Source organism: Eublepharis macularius, chromosome 5 (assembly GCF_028583425.1).
Source record: "Eublepharis macularius isolate TG4126 chromosome 5, MPM_Emac_v1.0, whole genome shotgun sequence".
NCBI lineage: Eukaryota > Metazoa > Chordata > Lepidosauria > Squamata > Eublepharidae > Eublepharis > Eublepharis macularius.
Window position 1 is genome coordinate 91546289 of NC_072794.1, and position 16374 is coordinate 91562662.

Consider the following 16374-nt stretch of genomic DNA (forward strand, 5'->3'; position numbering starts at 1 on the left):
GAGGGGACAAAAGAGGGAGGGGGAAATCCAAGTGGGCTGAATGGATGTTCCAGCGGACAGGGCTTGTCCTGATGTCATCAGCTCTGGAATGCGGAGGTTTCTTTGAGATGCATTCTCTAAGTGCTTGGGATGGTCGGCACTTAGTTCCTTCTCCTGGGCGGCTCCTAAGATATGCAGAGCGGGGCGAGGTACTCTCGCTGCGGACGTGGTGTGCCCGCTTCGCCGAAATGGCTTCTCAAAGCAGTCTTCTTCCCTGGGTCTTCTGGCTGCCTGAGAACATGGATGCCGGCTGGGCATAGCTGGGGCTGGATAGCAGGCTGCCCGGTAGCGAGGGCAAGCTCGGCGACCGGCTCGCGGGAGGCTCCAGGCGGGAACTGACCAGGGAGCGCCTAGCCAGGCTCGCTGGAGGTTTCCCCGGCAGGCGCCTGGCTGCTAGCAGCGGCTTGGGCCCATATGAGGCAGGCTTCCATGGAGGCAGGGGGAACAGCACACAAAACACAGTCCAAAGCAGGGAACAGGCATGGTCCGTGGCAGATGGCAATGCAGGCACGGGGCACACTTGTAATCAAGTCCAAACACACACTGGGAAATCCAGATACAGGTCAGGGCAGGACTGCCCAGAAAGAGAGTCCTTTGTGCAGTTAACCGAACATGGAGTCAGGGCACTACACAGTCTATTGTAACAGCAAGGCAATTAACACGCAGGCAGGAAACTGACACGTGCATCAGAACACACACGTGTAGGGCAATCTTGGTGTAGCAGTAAAAACATCAGTGCAGGAAACTTTAACACAGTTCATGGCAGGCCTTAAAGCAAGAGAGGGGGCCTACTTGGCAACATACTGTGCAGGGGGATGAACTAGATGATCCTGGAGGTCCCTTCCAGCCCTATGATTCTATTATTCTATGAAAACAGAAACACCAACCAAACTACTATAAAGAAAGAACAGCCTCAACAACAGGGGGAAACACACACATACCAGAGAACCAGCAAAAATGTACAGCACAAAACCCCCCAAACAGGGGAAAACACAGAAACCCCAACCCCCTCCCAAGAAGAACAAGTGACTCTAATAAGCAATTATAAAAGGGGCAAACAAAGCACCTCAACAACAGAAACCCCCCCCCCCCAGAAGAACAGCAAAATAAGCACTAAGTATAATGAGTAAAAGCCCAACCAAAGCACGCCCCACAAAATCTCAACCAAAGCACCTCCCACAAAGCAATTTCTTTTTTACCAACAACAGGATAAAACAACACCCTAGAAGAGCAAACAGCAAAATTAACAGTAAATATAACCAAGTTCAGAAGTCAGATTCCAAAGTCCCCCTATGAAAGCTCAACCAAAGCACCACCCCCCAGACACCATACACAGCAAAAAGGCAGTTTTTTAAAGGCAAACTAAAAAAAAAACACCTCTTTTCCCTTACTACCCCAACCCTATCCCTCTCAGATACCAGACCAACCCCCTCCCCACAAAGGGAGAAAAAACACAGTGAGTCTAACAATTCTCAAACCAGGCAGCAACAGAAGTTCTTCAGGTGCAGCAGAAGTCTTCCAGGTGCCGCAAGTCTTAACATAAGCAGCAGCCAGGAATCCACTCACTGGGCAGCAGGATCCAGTCACTGTCTGAAGCAGCCAGACCACAGAGAGAGAGACAACAGCCAGCAGCAAGCCAGGCAGTGTCTCTTAGTCTCCAGGCCAAAGCAAAATGGAGGCTGCTCTGAGGCAAGCCTCCTAATTTAACTCCTTGCAGCAGTTTAAAAAAGTCTTGAAGGCACTCCAGAGAATTACATTGGCCAGAGAAGGAGAGCTCCTGCAAGGATTGGCCGCTCACTTCCCCCTCTCTTCTGTCTCTGTCTCACTCTCCCCACCTCCATCTGGTTAAAAAAGGCATGAAACACTGTTTATTTGCTGTTTCTTAACAAAGGAACAGCAAGGAACAGCCCAGCTGTTCCAAAGTTTACTGAATTTTACCAAATAAATTCAATAAACTTGTATTCAGTAATCTGAATATGATTTGGTAATCCCTTTTAAATTCGGTAATACTGAATTTTACCGAATCAGGTAAAATTCGGTATTTTTACCGAATACCAATCCTGAATCACACACCCCTAGCTACAAGCAAGTATGCAAGTGAGGTTAATGATACAGATCTAATCAACCCCTGGCCAGTTGATGGTGGATTGGGCCCTCCCCACCACAAATAGCCACCATTTAAATCATCTTTTTACTACGAAGATGCTCTGGAGATGATTTAGGCTGGTTAGTTGTGCTGCTATGTTCATGTTTATATGTATTTTAACTTGTGTAGTAATTTTGGATGTTTTTATGGTTACTAATGTATAATAATCATTTTATATATTTTAACTGTATGTGTCTGTAATCCACCCTGAGCCTGCTGGAAATGTGGGGAGGGTAGAATATAAATTGAAAATAAATAAAATAAAAATAAATAAATCATTCTCCTTTCCGCATGAGCTAATCTATGGAAAAGGTGCTTCCACTGTAATATTTAGAAAGTACTGTAGATTAACAGTCTCCCAGACAGTTATGTGCAAGGTCAGCATGAAGGAATGCTGCCATTGTCATATTTATACAATGGACATAAATGATACTGTAACCTGTGAAGGTGCATATGTGTGTATATATATGTGTGTATATATTTAGCAATTCAGCAACAGAACTTTAGTGAGCCAGAGTGCTTATGGAAAAACCTAGTGTGGGGTCTGTCTGCAGATGCAATAGGGGAGTAAAAAGACTTTAACAGATTCCGAACTAAAGGTCTGCAGTCTTTCATCTGGAGTTTCTAGAGACTGATGAAGGGACCTATGCTTCCTATAAGCTAACATTATTTTAGACTTCTAGCAGTATCCTAGGATTTTCATTTCACTTTTTATTGCTTATTATAATGGCTTTTCTTTAAAAGAAATACTCCCCATCCTTTCCCTCTGTACATTGGACTTTAAGTATTATATGACTGAAGGGAAAAGATCTGAAGGTAAGTGGTCAAACTGAGGTCACACTGTCTGTGGAGGTGGTATTCCTATTCTAAGTCTTCTCATATAAGCTATGTACAGTTTAGGGTTTAGGGTGCACAAAGCAGTACTTCCAAAAAGAACATACAAAGTTTGCTTGCACTGATTTGGGAAAAGTGGGATTTATCTGGACTTGAGATGCTGAACGGATGCATTATGACAGAATATGAAATCTAACAAGATCAGTTTATTTATTGAGTTAGTAAAACAGATGAGTGAAACACCATTCTCAGAGAAAGATCCCTCACATAATTATATCAGGCTTTGCTTTCCTGAAGTCTCAAACCAAAAGAGATTTGATGACCACAAAGCTAAAAAAATCAGCATTGGAATAAGAATTACTTTCTAAGCAGTGAAAGAAAATAAGTGCTGGCAATTCTTTATGAAGCTTCTTCCTTTCTCCTCCCTTTCTTTCCCTCTTTCCTGTGTTATATCACTACTTTCTGTTAAACCAGTAATCAAAGTCCTAAGAATCATTTTAAAGAGATGCATTACTCTAATGAGGCTAAATTCCACAGTTGTTGCATTCAAAAGAAGTCAGTCAATATAATCATAATGAATGGTCTTGTCGGCCCTTAAAAACTATGAAACGATGACATTTGGTGGAAGCTATTATTCATATGCATCTGCTCATTGATTCTGAACTTACTGGCTCATTGATCCTCTTGCAGAAGATTGCTAGAATGAAGAGTGCAGTGATGGGTGGCGCTAGGTAACTGGTTATTGACTGAATGTAGTCAAAGAGCTGACCGCTGTTGGCTGTCTGGATGATGGGGATCCAGAGAATGCTGATGGCAACGAGAATCAGAACAAACACCCTAGAAGAACAGAACAGAATTTCTACACAACTTGGAAAAAGAAATCTAGTCCTAAAGTGTGCTTTGCATGATTCCACAGGAGAATTTATCAATGTACAGTTTGACAGAATGGCCTTTAGTGAAACCAAATGTCCATCACTGATAGTAGCATAGTGGTTAAGTGGTTGGGTTGCAAACCATCAGTCTGCTGGTTCAAATCCCACTACTGTCACAAGCTCAGTAGGTAGCCTTTGGCAAGCCATTCCTCTTAGCCCCAGCTCCCCAGCTGTATTGTAGGGATAATGATAACACTTCATTCACTGAACTGAGTAGGGCACTAATCTGTTTAGAAAAGTGGTATATAAGCAGTTATTGTTGTTGTTGTTGTTGTTGTTGTTGTTGGCACATTATTAAATGTTTCATTAGCCTAAAGGAAGATGAGAGAAGTAGCTTCTTAGGAACACTGCAATAAACATGGTAATTCCATGACTTTGTCAGACAACTAACACCCTCCAGATCTGAGGCCTGTGCAGCCATTATAAATGCTTATGTAGAACATTTGACAGATTTAGTCATGTGCAAGAACAAACTTCAAAAATAGGGATGGAGTGGACATAGAAGGCAATAGTGTGTGCATTGTCCAAATTTGCTTTCAGTTCAGGTTTAATGGTTTGGTTCCAAAGCTTAAAAGTAGCACAGTCTGCATTGTTTCAGGTCTTATCTGAAGCTGTCCTAGGAATAGGACATGTAGTGTGCACAGTGTCATATGAGACAAGTTTTCATTGTCTTTTGTAGCATTTAAAATTGTTTCCAAGAGAGCTAGTTTGGTGTAGTGGTTAAGACTAGTAGGACTCTACTTGGGAGAACTGGGTTTGATTCCCCACTCCTCCACTTGAAGCCAGCTGGGGGACCTTGGGTCAGTCACAGATCTCTCAAAACTCTCTCAGCCACACCCACCTCACATGGTGGGATAATAATCTGAATGTAAAAAGGCACTTCCGGGTAATGCTAGAACTGAGGTACTAAGGGGATTCCCCACAGCTGGAGGTATAAACAATTCATCAAAAATATTACAGACACTATGCATTTAATAATAATCTGTTTAAAATATAACCTAAAGCCAAATGCAGAAATCTTAAAGTGCCAAGTGCTTACAATAAATAACCTATCCTAAATTCCACAACATATGTGCTCATATCATCTCAATAAATACAATAAATATCGATACATACATCAGACAGTTACTACTCAATAAATGCTATAGCAAATGTAATAGTTCACTACCGTTGAGATCACAAATGTTATTGCCAAGCTTATACAATATAAATAATGTCAGTCCATTTAATCTCTTCTTTCTTACAGGTAAGCCAGGATGGGAATCTTATGGCAGTTAATAATATAGATCGAGGTAGGTGGAGGTAAGTGTAGTTGTATCTTAATTTCAGGTCGATACTAATAGTAGCTTGTTCTTTCCACAGGCAGGACCATTATAGAGTTCAGGGGCACAGACTCAACATTAAAAGCCCCCAGCCCAACGAGATGCCAGCAAAGAGCAACAGAATGATCCTATGTTCAACCTGCACATCCAAGAGAATTCCAAAGTTCATACTAGTGTATTGCTAATTGATGGCCATTTGCCATTAATGGCCCTTGACAACATTTGTTTCCAAAACGAGCTAACTTGACTGGCATCTCGTCGGACTATCATTATTTATATTGTATAAGCTTGGCAATAACATTTGTGAACTCAATGGCTGTGAACTATTACAATCGCTATAGTATTTATTGAGTAGTAACTGACTGAAGTATTTATCAATATTTATTGTATTTATTGAGATGATATGAGCATATATGTTGTGGAATTTAATAGGTTATGTCAGGCTCTGCATCTGGGGTATTGGAGCCTGAGGGGGGTGCAGCCTCCAGTCAGGTTAGGACTTGAGGGTAGGCCTCAGAATTGAAGAGAGGGGAGGCTTTTACAGCACCCTTGCCCCTCTCTCCTTCCGCTGGGGTAGCCATTCTCTCTCTGTGTCCTTCTGCCTCCGCTCACTCCCAGCAACTCCTCCTCAGCCTTCCCCATCACCCCTCCCTTTATAGGGCCACCCTGGGGGATTCCCTCCCCCTCCCCCAGGTTTTGCCCTGTCCCCGTGCATGCCCTCCACCCTTGGCTTGACTGGTGGCAGCCTTGGCCCATCTGGGCCCTCCTGAGGTCAGCCGCAGTCGCCGGCCACACCCTGTCTTTTAAGTCCTGCTTGAAGGGCGGGGATGGCTGGTTTCCACCCTCTCCACATGGCTTGCCACCGCCCACACGCTTCCCCATGCTCCCCTGCCCCAGGACTGCCTGGGGTTGGTGTTGGGCAGGCTGCTTTTCTATCAGTTGGGGACTCTTTCTGCAGGCCTGTTTGGGCCCGCCTTCCACCTGAGGCTGGGGGAGCCTCTGACACTCCACTGCTCCCCGCCACCCTCCAGCTGGATTTCAGGGCAGTGGTGGCAGTATCCTTCTTGTGGGTTCTGAGCTGCCCCCCCCCAAGCCTGCCGCAAAGGTAAGTCTGAGGGGCTGGGCCCCCAGCTCCGGACAGGTTATTTATTGTAAGTACTTCACACTTTAAGATTTCTGCACTTGGCTTTAGGTTATATTTAAAACAGATAAATATTAAGTACACTGTGTCTGTGATATTTTTGATAAATTGTTTATACCTCTGGCTGTGGGGAATCCACTTAGTACCTCAGTGAGGATAATAATAGCTCACTTTGTAAACCACTGTGAGTGTGGCATCAAGTTGTCCTGAAGGGCAGTATATAAATCAAATGTTGTTGTTGTTATGTATTGGTTAGGGTCCAATACATATTCAAGTAGGCCTCAGTTTAGTAATAAGAAATCTTGGCAGCTGACAATCTGGAACCCCTACAGAAGCCTTAAGAAAGCCACATAGTCTCATATAGTATGTGCAGTTGAACATAGGTTGCTGTGCTAGTGCAACTAGGGTTGCCAGCCTCCAGGTGGTAGCTGGAGATCTCCTGGAATTACAACTGATCTCCAGGAGATAGATACCAGTTCCCCTGGAGAAAATGGCTGCTTTGGAGGGTGCAGTCTATGGCATTATACCCCCCTGAGGCCCCTCCCTTCCTCAAACCCCACCCTCTCCCAATCCAGACCTGGCAAAACTAAGTGCAACCAGATCACTGAATAAAAACAAAAGGAAGAAAAAAAGACCTTCCGACAATCATGAGTTCCTGCTCGGTGGCCTTCTTACGAAGTCGCTGCCAGATATCTATGGCGAAGAGTGTGCTGCTGCTATTGAAGATAGAGGTGAGAGAACTCATTAAGGCAGCCATCATCACTGCAATCATCAGCCCACGCAGGCCTAAGGAAACAATAAGGGAAATCTAATTAATGTTGATTGTTAAACTAGCCCATTCCCTGCCCGACCAGGGCACCTCATTCTCAATGAATGAAAGTCTCTCACCTACAGGCATGAGTTCCACTACCAGTTTAGGGTAGGCAATGTTTGAACAGCCAACTTTAGCTCCACAGACTTTCTCACAGATTGCTGGGTCTACGCATCCCACATCATCTATGGCAGGAAAATAAATACAAGTTTAATTGTATAAAGTATAGAGGACAACTTTTTGTGGTTACCATTTGAGGTAGAACGAATTCAAAGAGGAAGTGCCTTTCAGGCTCTATTTCAGACTCAAGACATAGATTCTCCACTCCAAATGTAAGGAGCGACTGCCATTTCCATCAATACATATATACAGTGTCCATAGTTTATGTTGTGATGGCTGCTTGTAAATGTATGACAAGGTACATGCTACCACAGGAAGCATTTAGTTATGAGGTAAAGGTAAGTTTTAGTAATTCTCACAGCCATTTGGAAACGTAAAGTTGAAACCATCATGTTGCTGTGACAGGCTCTCCAGATTGGTGCATGTACTCTGTGGTAAGTTTACAATTAGTGAATGCAGCCACCAATAGCTTTATTATAACCTAGTGATAGCCTACCTGGAAAAAGAGCTCTGCTGATCATGCCAGGCATGACAATGAAAAACATAGGGAAGATTTTCAAATATCCACCCAGCACAGATCCACCTTTAGCATGAGAAAGGTTCTTTGCTGAGAGAGACCTTTGCACAATGACCTGTGGTAGAGTACAAAAGAGGAAACTAGTTACAAGTAAACTTTGTAAGGAGATGTTTTTGTTTTCTTTGTAAAAAAGCGTAGAGTGGAACTACAAGTGACAAAAGGAACAGGATGGACACTTGTCAGCTTCCCTCAAGTTTTGATGGGAAATGTAGGCAGCTTGGCAGAATGTTGGACAAGTGACAGTTGAAAAGTCCATTGGACAGCAGTCAGAGAGCCAAGCTGCAAGACTAGGATGCCTACATTTCCCATCAAAACTTGAGGGAAGCTGACAAGTGTCCAACCTGTGCCTTTTGTCACTTGTAGTTCCGCTCTTAGAATCAATGTCATCAAAGCAATTTCAACTGAATAACTGACCAATGGCAGCCACTGAGTTGGTAAGACCAGACCAATTATTTGCATGGAATTCTAAATTCTATGAGAAACAGCCTTTGTAAATTAAGACAATGTGAGTTGAAAATCCTGTAGAAAATTTCCAACAATGGAAGGAGGTGACTTTCACTGACTTTCAGGGAATCTTCCCTCACATTGCAGACTCCTGATTTCCTCTCTGCCATTCCTAGAGATCTCTTGACTATCAGGAACAGTATTGAGGGTGCATTTTGAGCAGCACTGGGTTGCAAGTGAGGATAGAAATCCCTTCCACTAGTGCAGATTTACTGCAGGATCCAGCCCTTTAATCCTCCTAATAAATATGTGAAACACAGCAGTGTAAAATTAAGGCATCTCTAAATTGGTTGGGATTCAAAGACCACAAACAAAAGGAAAGTAACACTATTCCATGAATGCTTATACAATGCTCTAGACACTCTGACACAGCTCTCCAGTAAGAAGTTATGTTCTATATATGGTAGTATTAAATACCTGTGTATTTAATTGAATATGCTGCTAATCTGGTGAGAAATGATATACTTTTAAGGCATGGTTTTATGTAATAATTTGTTAATCTGAAATGTGGTTTCCACAATGTACAGTTGTTCAGATTGTTAGTAGAGGCTTCAAATTCTTTTATTACTTCACTTCACTTGTCACAGTTAAAGCTACTGCTCTGGTCACTGAGAAAAAAAATGTTTGATTTTGAAGTTCACTTATTTCCGTAATGGTGTTCTTTGACTCTTTCACTGAATTATCTTATCTGAAATGTGCTTAAAATCTGTGAAGCATAAAGCAACCCTATGATCTGAAAGTCAGAGGAAAAAGCAAGTTCATAACTTATAAATCTTTACTGAAAAAAAGGGATTTCAATTCATATATAATCTTTTCCATGTGTGTTATCCCACAGGTGTTATTCTCCAAACCCTCCGCTAGAGGAAAATTATAAATTATTATACATTCTTCAAGAATGACAAGGGGGCAAATAACCTAGGATTTACTTTACCTGATCAGTGCACCAGCACCAAAGAGCAAGTACTGAGAGGCCAAAAATAAGCCCAGGCCAGGGAATATCCCCAGTAACAGGATCTCTGAGCATGTGGAAGGCATCTTGGCGTGGCAAATGACAAGTAGTATTTGGGACAATGACACTGGGTATTGCTCTACTATACTTCTCTTGCAGCCCTTCATACCACCCAACTTTCTCAAAGCCTGAAAAGAAAAAAAAAGTCACAAGGAAATAAAGCCAATTCCCTTCATTTTTCCTCGGCCATCTGTCTTCTCTTCCAATCCTTTATCATTGTCTTACTTCCATTCTTGGAAGCTGTATGTGAAAACTATTCACAATATAGTCAAAGAATTTTATATTTGGTGTGTGGTCTTGCAGTTTGTACAAAAACAAACAATTATGAATCTCTTTGTTTTCCCAGATATTGTTGAATCCTGTCCTATTATTGTGCTATCATAATAATGCGCTTGCTGGATTGTCTTGCCCCAGCACCCAAATATGCCTCCAGGTAGTGGCTGGAGATCTCCTGGAATTACAACTGGTCTCTAAGCCACAGAGATCAGTTCAGCTGGAGAAAATGGCTACTTTGGGGGTGGACTGTATGGAATTATGCCATGCCAAGGTCCTTTCCTTCCCCAAACCCCACTTTCTCCAGGTTTCTCCAGGTTTCACCCCCCCCCCCAGATCTCCAGGAATTTCCCAACTTGGAGCTGGCAACCCTAATATGACATGAAGCAATAATTACACAAACAAGTATGTGTGGGTTCAACTAGTTTGTATTTATTTAACCATTTAACCATTTAACTTTAAACTGCTGATCTTTGTGAACACTTATAACGTAAACTGACAATTTGAGAACAGGCTGCAAGAGGCCTCCTCTTTGGATGCCAACCTAGCAAGTCCACCCTGGCTCCAAACTTGGCTGATAGTTTTGCCCACCTTGTTTATCAAGGGAGGGTCAATCTGCAGCAAATGCCTACAGAAGGAAACGGGCAGCTTCCGTCTCTATCTGATTGGCTGAGCCATATCAGCCCCACCCATCAGGCCTCATGCCACATTCAATCAAGTGGACTGAGGCAAACTGGTCCATGGTGTAAGCTATGAACTTCACTTGTTCTTACAGGAAAAATCAGAGGTGAGTGATAATACAACAACAACACACTATTCAGTGATGTGTGGATCCTCCAGATCCCCTCATGATTTTGAGGGTTATTTTTATTTAACTGTTTGCATTTGTATCCCTGTAGAAAGTTATGTTTATAGCAACAACCCTGATTTCCAAAGCCATATTAATTTCAATACACTGTTATAGCTTCAGACAGACATATTTCCTGGCCTGGCTAGGCCAGGCAAACAAACAGGAGGTGGGTTGGAAGACCACTGGCCATTGATTTGTTTGGCCAATAGACAAGGTAGCAATGTGGTCTTCTCACTGCTTTTGCCTCACCTTCCATTCAAGCTTCCCTCCCATCCCTTCTCGGGCAGCAGTGCGGGTTTAGCTGTTCAGGAAGTTTTTAGGATTCCACCAAATTGGCCTGGAAGGCTGCCTGTTTTGCTTGCTTCACATCAATGTTTCTGAAAGGGTAGTTTGCATAGGCCTGGCCCATTAACAATTGGTTAGGCCCTACTAGGGTTGGCAGTGCAAGATGATGCTTCTTGTTGTTTAGATTGGCAAGCACCCTGAGACATCTGAGGACTGATGGAGATATCCAAATGAGCACCTTGGGCTTGATTTTTTTTTAAAAAAAAACATTTATATTTATTTATTTAATTTGTAGTCTGCTCTCCCTGCATGTGGGCTCAGAGCAGATCAACAGCATATAAATACATATAATAAAACAATTAAAACTCTGGTAGCGGTATATTGAAAACATGTGTATGTGGCCTTTCTACCCAAATAGCATCACCAAGGTGGCAAACATTTAAAGATTTTAAAACATTTTAAAACAATTTAAATTTAAGTTTAAAATAATATTTAAAATAGTATAAATGCAATTCAATAAACACCTGGTACCTGTAGAGGGGAAATCCAGCCTCAATACTGCACATCATCTGTGGGCCCCTTACTCTGCATAGTGTGGAGTATCTCTGCACAATTTTATGCAGGCAAGGAGAAAGCAGGTATGGCTGTTGGCTACACTGAGTTTTGAGCCAGGACATGTTTCCCAATTTCTTGCAAACCAAATTGGGCAGTTTCCACACATTAACAGTTGAGTTTCAGGTGCAGTTCAAAGGTTTTAATAAACCATAGTTAACCCACACATTATTGTCTGTTGTGTTAATTTTAGGATATGGGGGCAAAGTCTCAAGTTCAAGACGTGAACATCTCACAAACTCTCCTCCTACTGTGAGAAAAGCAGAAAAAAACTTCACCAGCTCTTGCTTTTTAGAACTAGATTTCTAGACTTTCCTTCATTTCAGGACATAGTGATTGTCATAATCAATTCAATCACCATATTAATGTTCAAGAAATCCTCCCAAATCCTCTGTAAAGTGCAGTGCTTCATCACTTGCATTGTCTTATTATACCCTACTAATTTAACATTCTGCTCTATTGGCATGTTTGCTTTTGATCCAGAATGGTCTGTTTGCCCTTTGCTGGTAACTTTATGATACGAACCCCTTCCTCTTTCAGGAATGCATAAGCTTTGTAAGACCTTTTTTGGTAGATTGATTTGGTGGACCATACAGGATTTTATATTCATTTTTAATACATCATTTTCAAACTATAGCTTGTAAAGAGGGACAGGACAGAGAAATAAATATGGCAGGGCAGGTCTTCTTGGATGACACACCTATCTTTCATCCATTTCATTTGGGCTGGGCTATTAGATATTCAAATTTCTATTTAAATATAACCAAAGGCTGTACTACTTAGTTATTAGATTTATGAGCAGCCTTTGATACAGTGGATCATGCCATCCTGTTGAAATATTTGGAGGAAGGATGTGCTCTGAAATGATTTAAATCATTCTATACAGATCAGACCCAGATGCTTGTTGTTGGAGACCATTTGTCATCACTGTGGGACATGTCCTATGGAGTTCCACAAGACATGGTTTTAACTCCAATGCTCTTTAATCTTTATGTAAAGCCCTTGCGGGAGACAATTCATAGTTTTGGAGTTGGGTGTCATCAATATACTGATGGCATCCAGTTATATATTTCTTTGTCCAGACGTGTAATGCTACCATAGATGTTCTGAGCCACTACCTGACCACTGTAGTCAAGTGGGTAAAGGTGAACAATTTGAAAATGAATCCTGACAGGATAGGAATGTTGCTAAGAAAATCTGATGTCTTGGAGGGTTTTGTAACATGCTGGTTAAGTGGTTGGGCTGTGAATCAGTGCTCTGCTGCCTTGAATCCTTCTACTGCCTTGAGCTCAGTAGGTAGCCTTGGGTAAACCACTCCTCTCAGCCCCAGCTTGCCAGCAGTATTGTGGGGACAATAATAACACTGACTATATGTTCACCACTTTGAGTGGGAACTAATCTGTCCAGAAGAGCAGTATATAAGCATATTGTTGTCATTATTATTAATGTTTGTGCTTAGAGTTGCCAGCTCTAGGTTGGGAAATTTCTGGGGATTTGGGGGGCAGAACCTGGAGAGAGTTACGCTTGACAGGTTCCGGGGGGGGGGCAAACTGGGGAGTGGGGATGATGTCATCCCCGGTGTAACACAGAAGTTTTGGATTGCGCTAGGAGCTGATTGAGTGAAAATTGGCCCCAAATGCTAAATTTTGGGCCAATTTTCACTCAATCAGCCTCAGGCATAACCCATTATTTCCAGGTTGTGCCAGGAATGATGTCATTCCTGATCTGACACAGGTGTGAGTAGGGGTGCTCCAGAGCACATGGGAGCTTGCTTTGCCCCAGAACCACATTCCTGCATCTTTTTCTCCCTGCTGACTAGGTTAGAGGTGACGGGGGGCAAAGACTGGGAGCAGGGAATTCCTGCCACCACCGGGGGAATGGCAAGCCTAAGGAGGATGGAGTTTGGGGAGGAGAGGGAACTCAACAAGGATGTGATGCCATATAATCCACCCTCCAAAGCTATCATTTTCTCCAAGGGAACAGATTTCTGTTGTCTGGAGATGAGTTATAATTCCAGGAGAACTGCAGGCCCCATCTAGAGGTTAGAGGACGTGCTTCTCACATTTGATAAGAATTTGGGAGTTATTCTTGACTTGACATTATTGCTGGAGATCAGGTTAATTCAGCTGGGGAAAATGCTTTGTTCTATCTTTGTTTAGGCTGAAGAATGGCATGGCTTCCTAATTCAATTTGGCTGATATGGACACTAGGATCTATGGCATACTAACTTAAACACCAGGTTATCGTAACACACACTACATGGATCTGTGGTTAAAGATGATGCAAAAACTTCAGCTGACACAGAATCTCACAGCTTGATTACTGTCAGAAGCTAGGAGGAATATACACATCACATCTAATCTGCAGTCATTCCATTGCTAACAGATTAATTTATGGGCTCAATTCAAGGTATTGGCTATTACCTACAAGGTACATTATTCCCTAGGATCCACCTATCTGCAGTACCTCATCTTCTGATATGCTCTGCTGCCATGAACTTATTTCAACAAAGCTTTTTGAAGGCCCACCCTGCAAATGGGTACAAGATCAACACAACAGTTGCTTGTACCTAAGCATTCCCTTTTACACCTCCTGCTTGGTGGAATAGTCTGCCTCAGGATGCTCTTACCCTTTTATTGTTCCACAGAACATGTAAAACAGAATTGTTCAGGATTGAATTCTTGCTGGAGAAGCAAATTAATTCAACTGTAAAAAATTATTTTTCCCTACTATGACCTGGCTGATCTGGCGACATGGACCCATGCCACAACAACCTCAAGGCTAGACTACTGTAACATACTATTCAAGTTGTCTTCAGGGGCAGTACTTCAGGTAGTACAGAACACAGCAGTTTGATTACTATCAGGAACTGTATTTTATCTCTTCTGCACTTGATTCATTTCTGAGTTAAATTGAAGCTGCTGGTTATTTCCTATAAAGTACTTCATAGCCTAGGGCCCACATATATGCAGAACCACTTCCTGATATTTGAGCAAAGCCTTCTGAAAGCACCATCCTGCAAATGGGTAAGATCAACAGCTGTACATACCTGAGTATTCTCCGCTGCAGTTCCCACTTGGCTGAATGACATATCTGATGAGTTCAGGAAGACTCTTACACTTTTATCATTTCACAGAATGCATAAAATGAAATTGTTCCGAAGGGCATTTTTATAAAAGAAATAGGGTTGTAGTTTTAATCTCTATGAAAAATTTCACACAATTTAGTTGAATGTATGTATTATATTCTTATTGCATTGTTTCCTAATTTTGTAAACCAGGTTTATTGCATTGTTCATTGAATGTATTATACCATTTGTTCCCAACCTTTTTGGTATGGTGACCCACAATTTCAAATTTACTTGGTTTGGTGACCCTTCACTTACTGTCACAAGAGTTTTGGACTGTAGGTTTTTGGCAACCATCATTTTCATGCATTTTAATTGCAGGTTGGCCTATTTTATAACTGATACTTAAGTTATCCAAGCAAAAATATACTAGTTAACACACCGATTAATAAAGAATTTGTTGAAATACTTACTGCACTTTCAAAGTTATTCACAGGTTTTATTAATACAAATGTGAGAACACAACTATCTGATTGCAGGTTATAACTTCATAAGCTATAAAAATTTATCTAAAAATATACAGTTATGCAAGCAGTGTTAGATATAACAAACTTTTAAGAGTTTTATTCAGTAAAGTCCATTTTGGCTTGCAAGTAAGTGGGCATAGGATTGTCTTGTAAGTAAACCCCATTAAGTTAAATAGGATTTACTTCAGAGAAAACACAAAAGCAGAGGAGAGGATTTGGCCAGTTCCTCATCTGGGCATCCCAGCCCCTGCCATCCCACTTACTTCTTCTCTAAAGTATAGATTGAGAAAGCAAAACATTGAAAAGAAGTTTGCATTTACTTGGAATGCTCCTTATTTAGCAGAAAGCTTTAGATTTCATACCTGAAACTCCTCTATCTTACAATACTGTTTCAAAATTTAACTTAAGTGACACATTTCTGATATGCTACAACAGAAATGGGATGTCCTAAAACGAATGACAAGAATGCTCATTGGGAACAATGGGAGATACTTCATGGCCCACTAGATGTAATGGGAGCCAAGAATGCTAATTGACTTGCATGGGCTTCATGAGTACAGCACTCAAAAGCTGCAAAGAAACATGTGCTGGGCCTGGAATGACAGCTCCCAGAGTGGAGCTGACAGTCTCTGGGACCATATACACTGCTCTAGGAATGGAATGACAGTTCCTCTGAGTAGCACATGTTCTGTGATTAGAATGACAGGCCCCAGAGAGAAAAGGCAGTCCCAGGACAAAGGAAGAGGAATGCGAAGGGAGCAGAGGTGAATTGTTGGCTGAGGTGGAAGTGCTGGCAGGAGCACTTTGGGTTCTGGGAGCATGGGATAAGTTTTCTCAGAGAATGCCTTCTAGCACATGATGGGGTTTACCTCTCAAGGTCAGGGAAGAAAATGTTTGGAAAGAACCTGGAGAGCTTCATCAGGAGAGCTTTAAACTGATGCTGCAAGGGGAAGGGGATGATCAACATGGGGATTTCAATAAAGAAGGGATAACAGTGAGGGCCCACCTGGGTAGGACAGATCAAACAAAGGTACAAGGCTACAAGTGCCTATATACCAATGCCTGAAGTATGGGTAATATGAAGGAAGAGCTTGAACTTCTCTTGCAAACAGAGGGCTATGATATAGTAGGAATTACTGAGACTTGGTGGGATGATTCCTATCACTGGAATGTGGTAGTGGATGGGTACAAGTTGATCAAGAAAAACTGGAAGAGTAGAAGAGGAAGAGGAGTGACATTGTATGTGAGGGAGTACTTGATTGTCAGGAAGTTCTGGAGAAAGTGGTTGATAGCTCAGTGGAAAGTATATGGGTGGAAATAAGGGG

General features: G+C 42.0%; 1 protein-coding gene across 4 annotated transcripts in view; it reads right to left on the minus strand.

Annotated features, from left to right (window-relative positions):
• The window catches only part of SLC5A9 (solute carrier family 5 member 9), a 105093-nt gene that overhangs the window by 33716 nt on the left and 55003 nt on the right, over positions 1–16374 (minus strand). For all 4 annotated transcript variants that reach the window (XM_054979162.1, XM_054979163.1, XM_054979160.1 and 1 more), the window contains exons 8-12: positions 9358–9563; positions 7842–7977; positions 7303–7410; positions 7050–7200; positions 3688–3856 (exon numbers count right to left, since the gene is read on the minus strand). In XM_054979162.1, coding sequence (XP_054835137.1) covers positions 3688–3856; positions 7050–7200; positions 7303–7410; positions 7842–7977; positions 9358–9563 — 770 coding nt within the window. The remainder of the gene's footprint in view (positions 1–3687; positions 3857–7049; positions 7201–7302; positions 7411–7841; positions 7978–9357; positions 9564–16374) is intronic.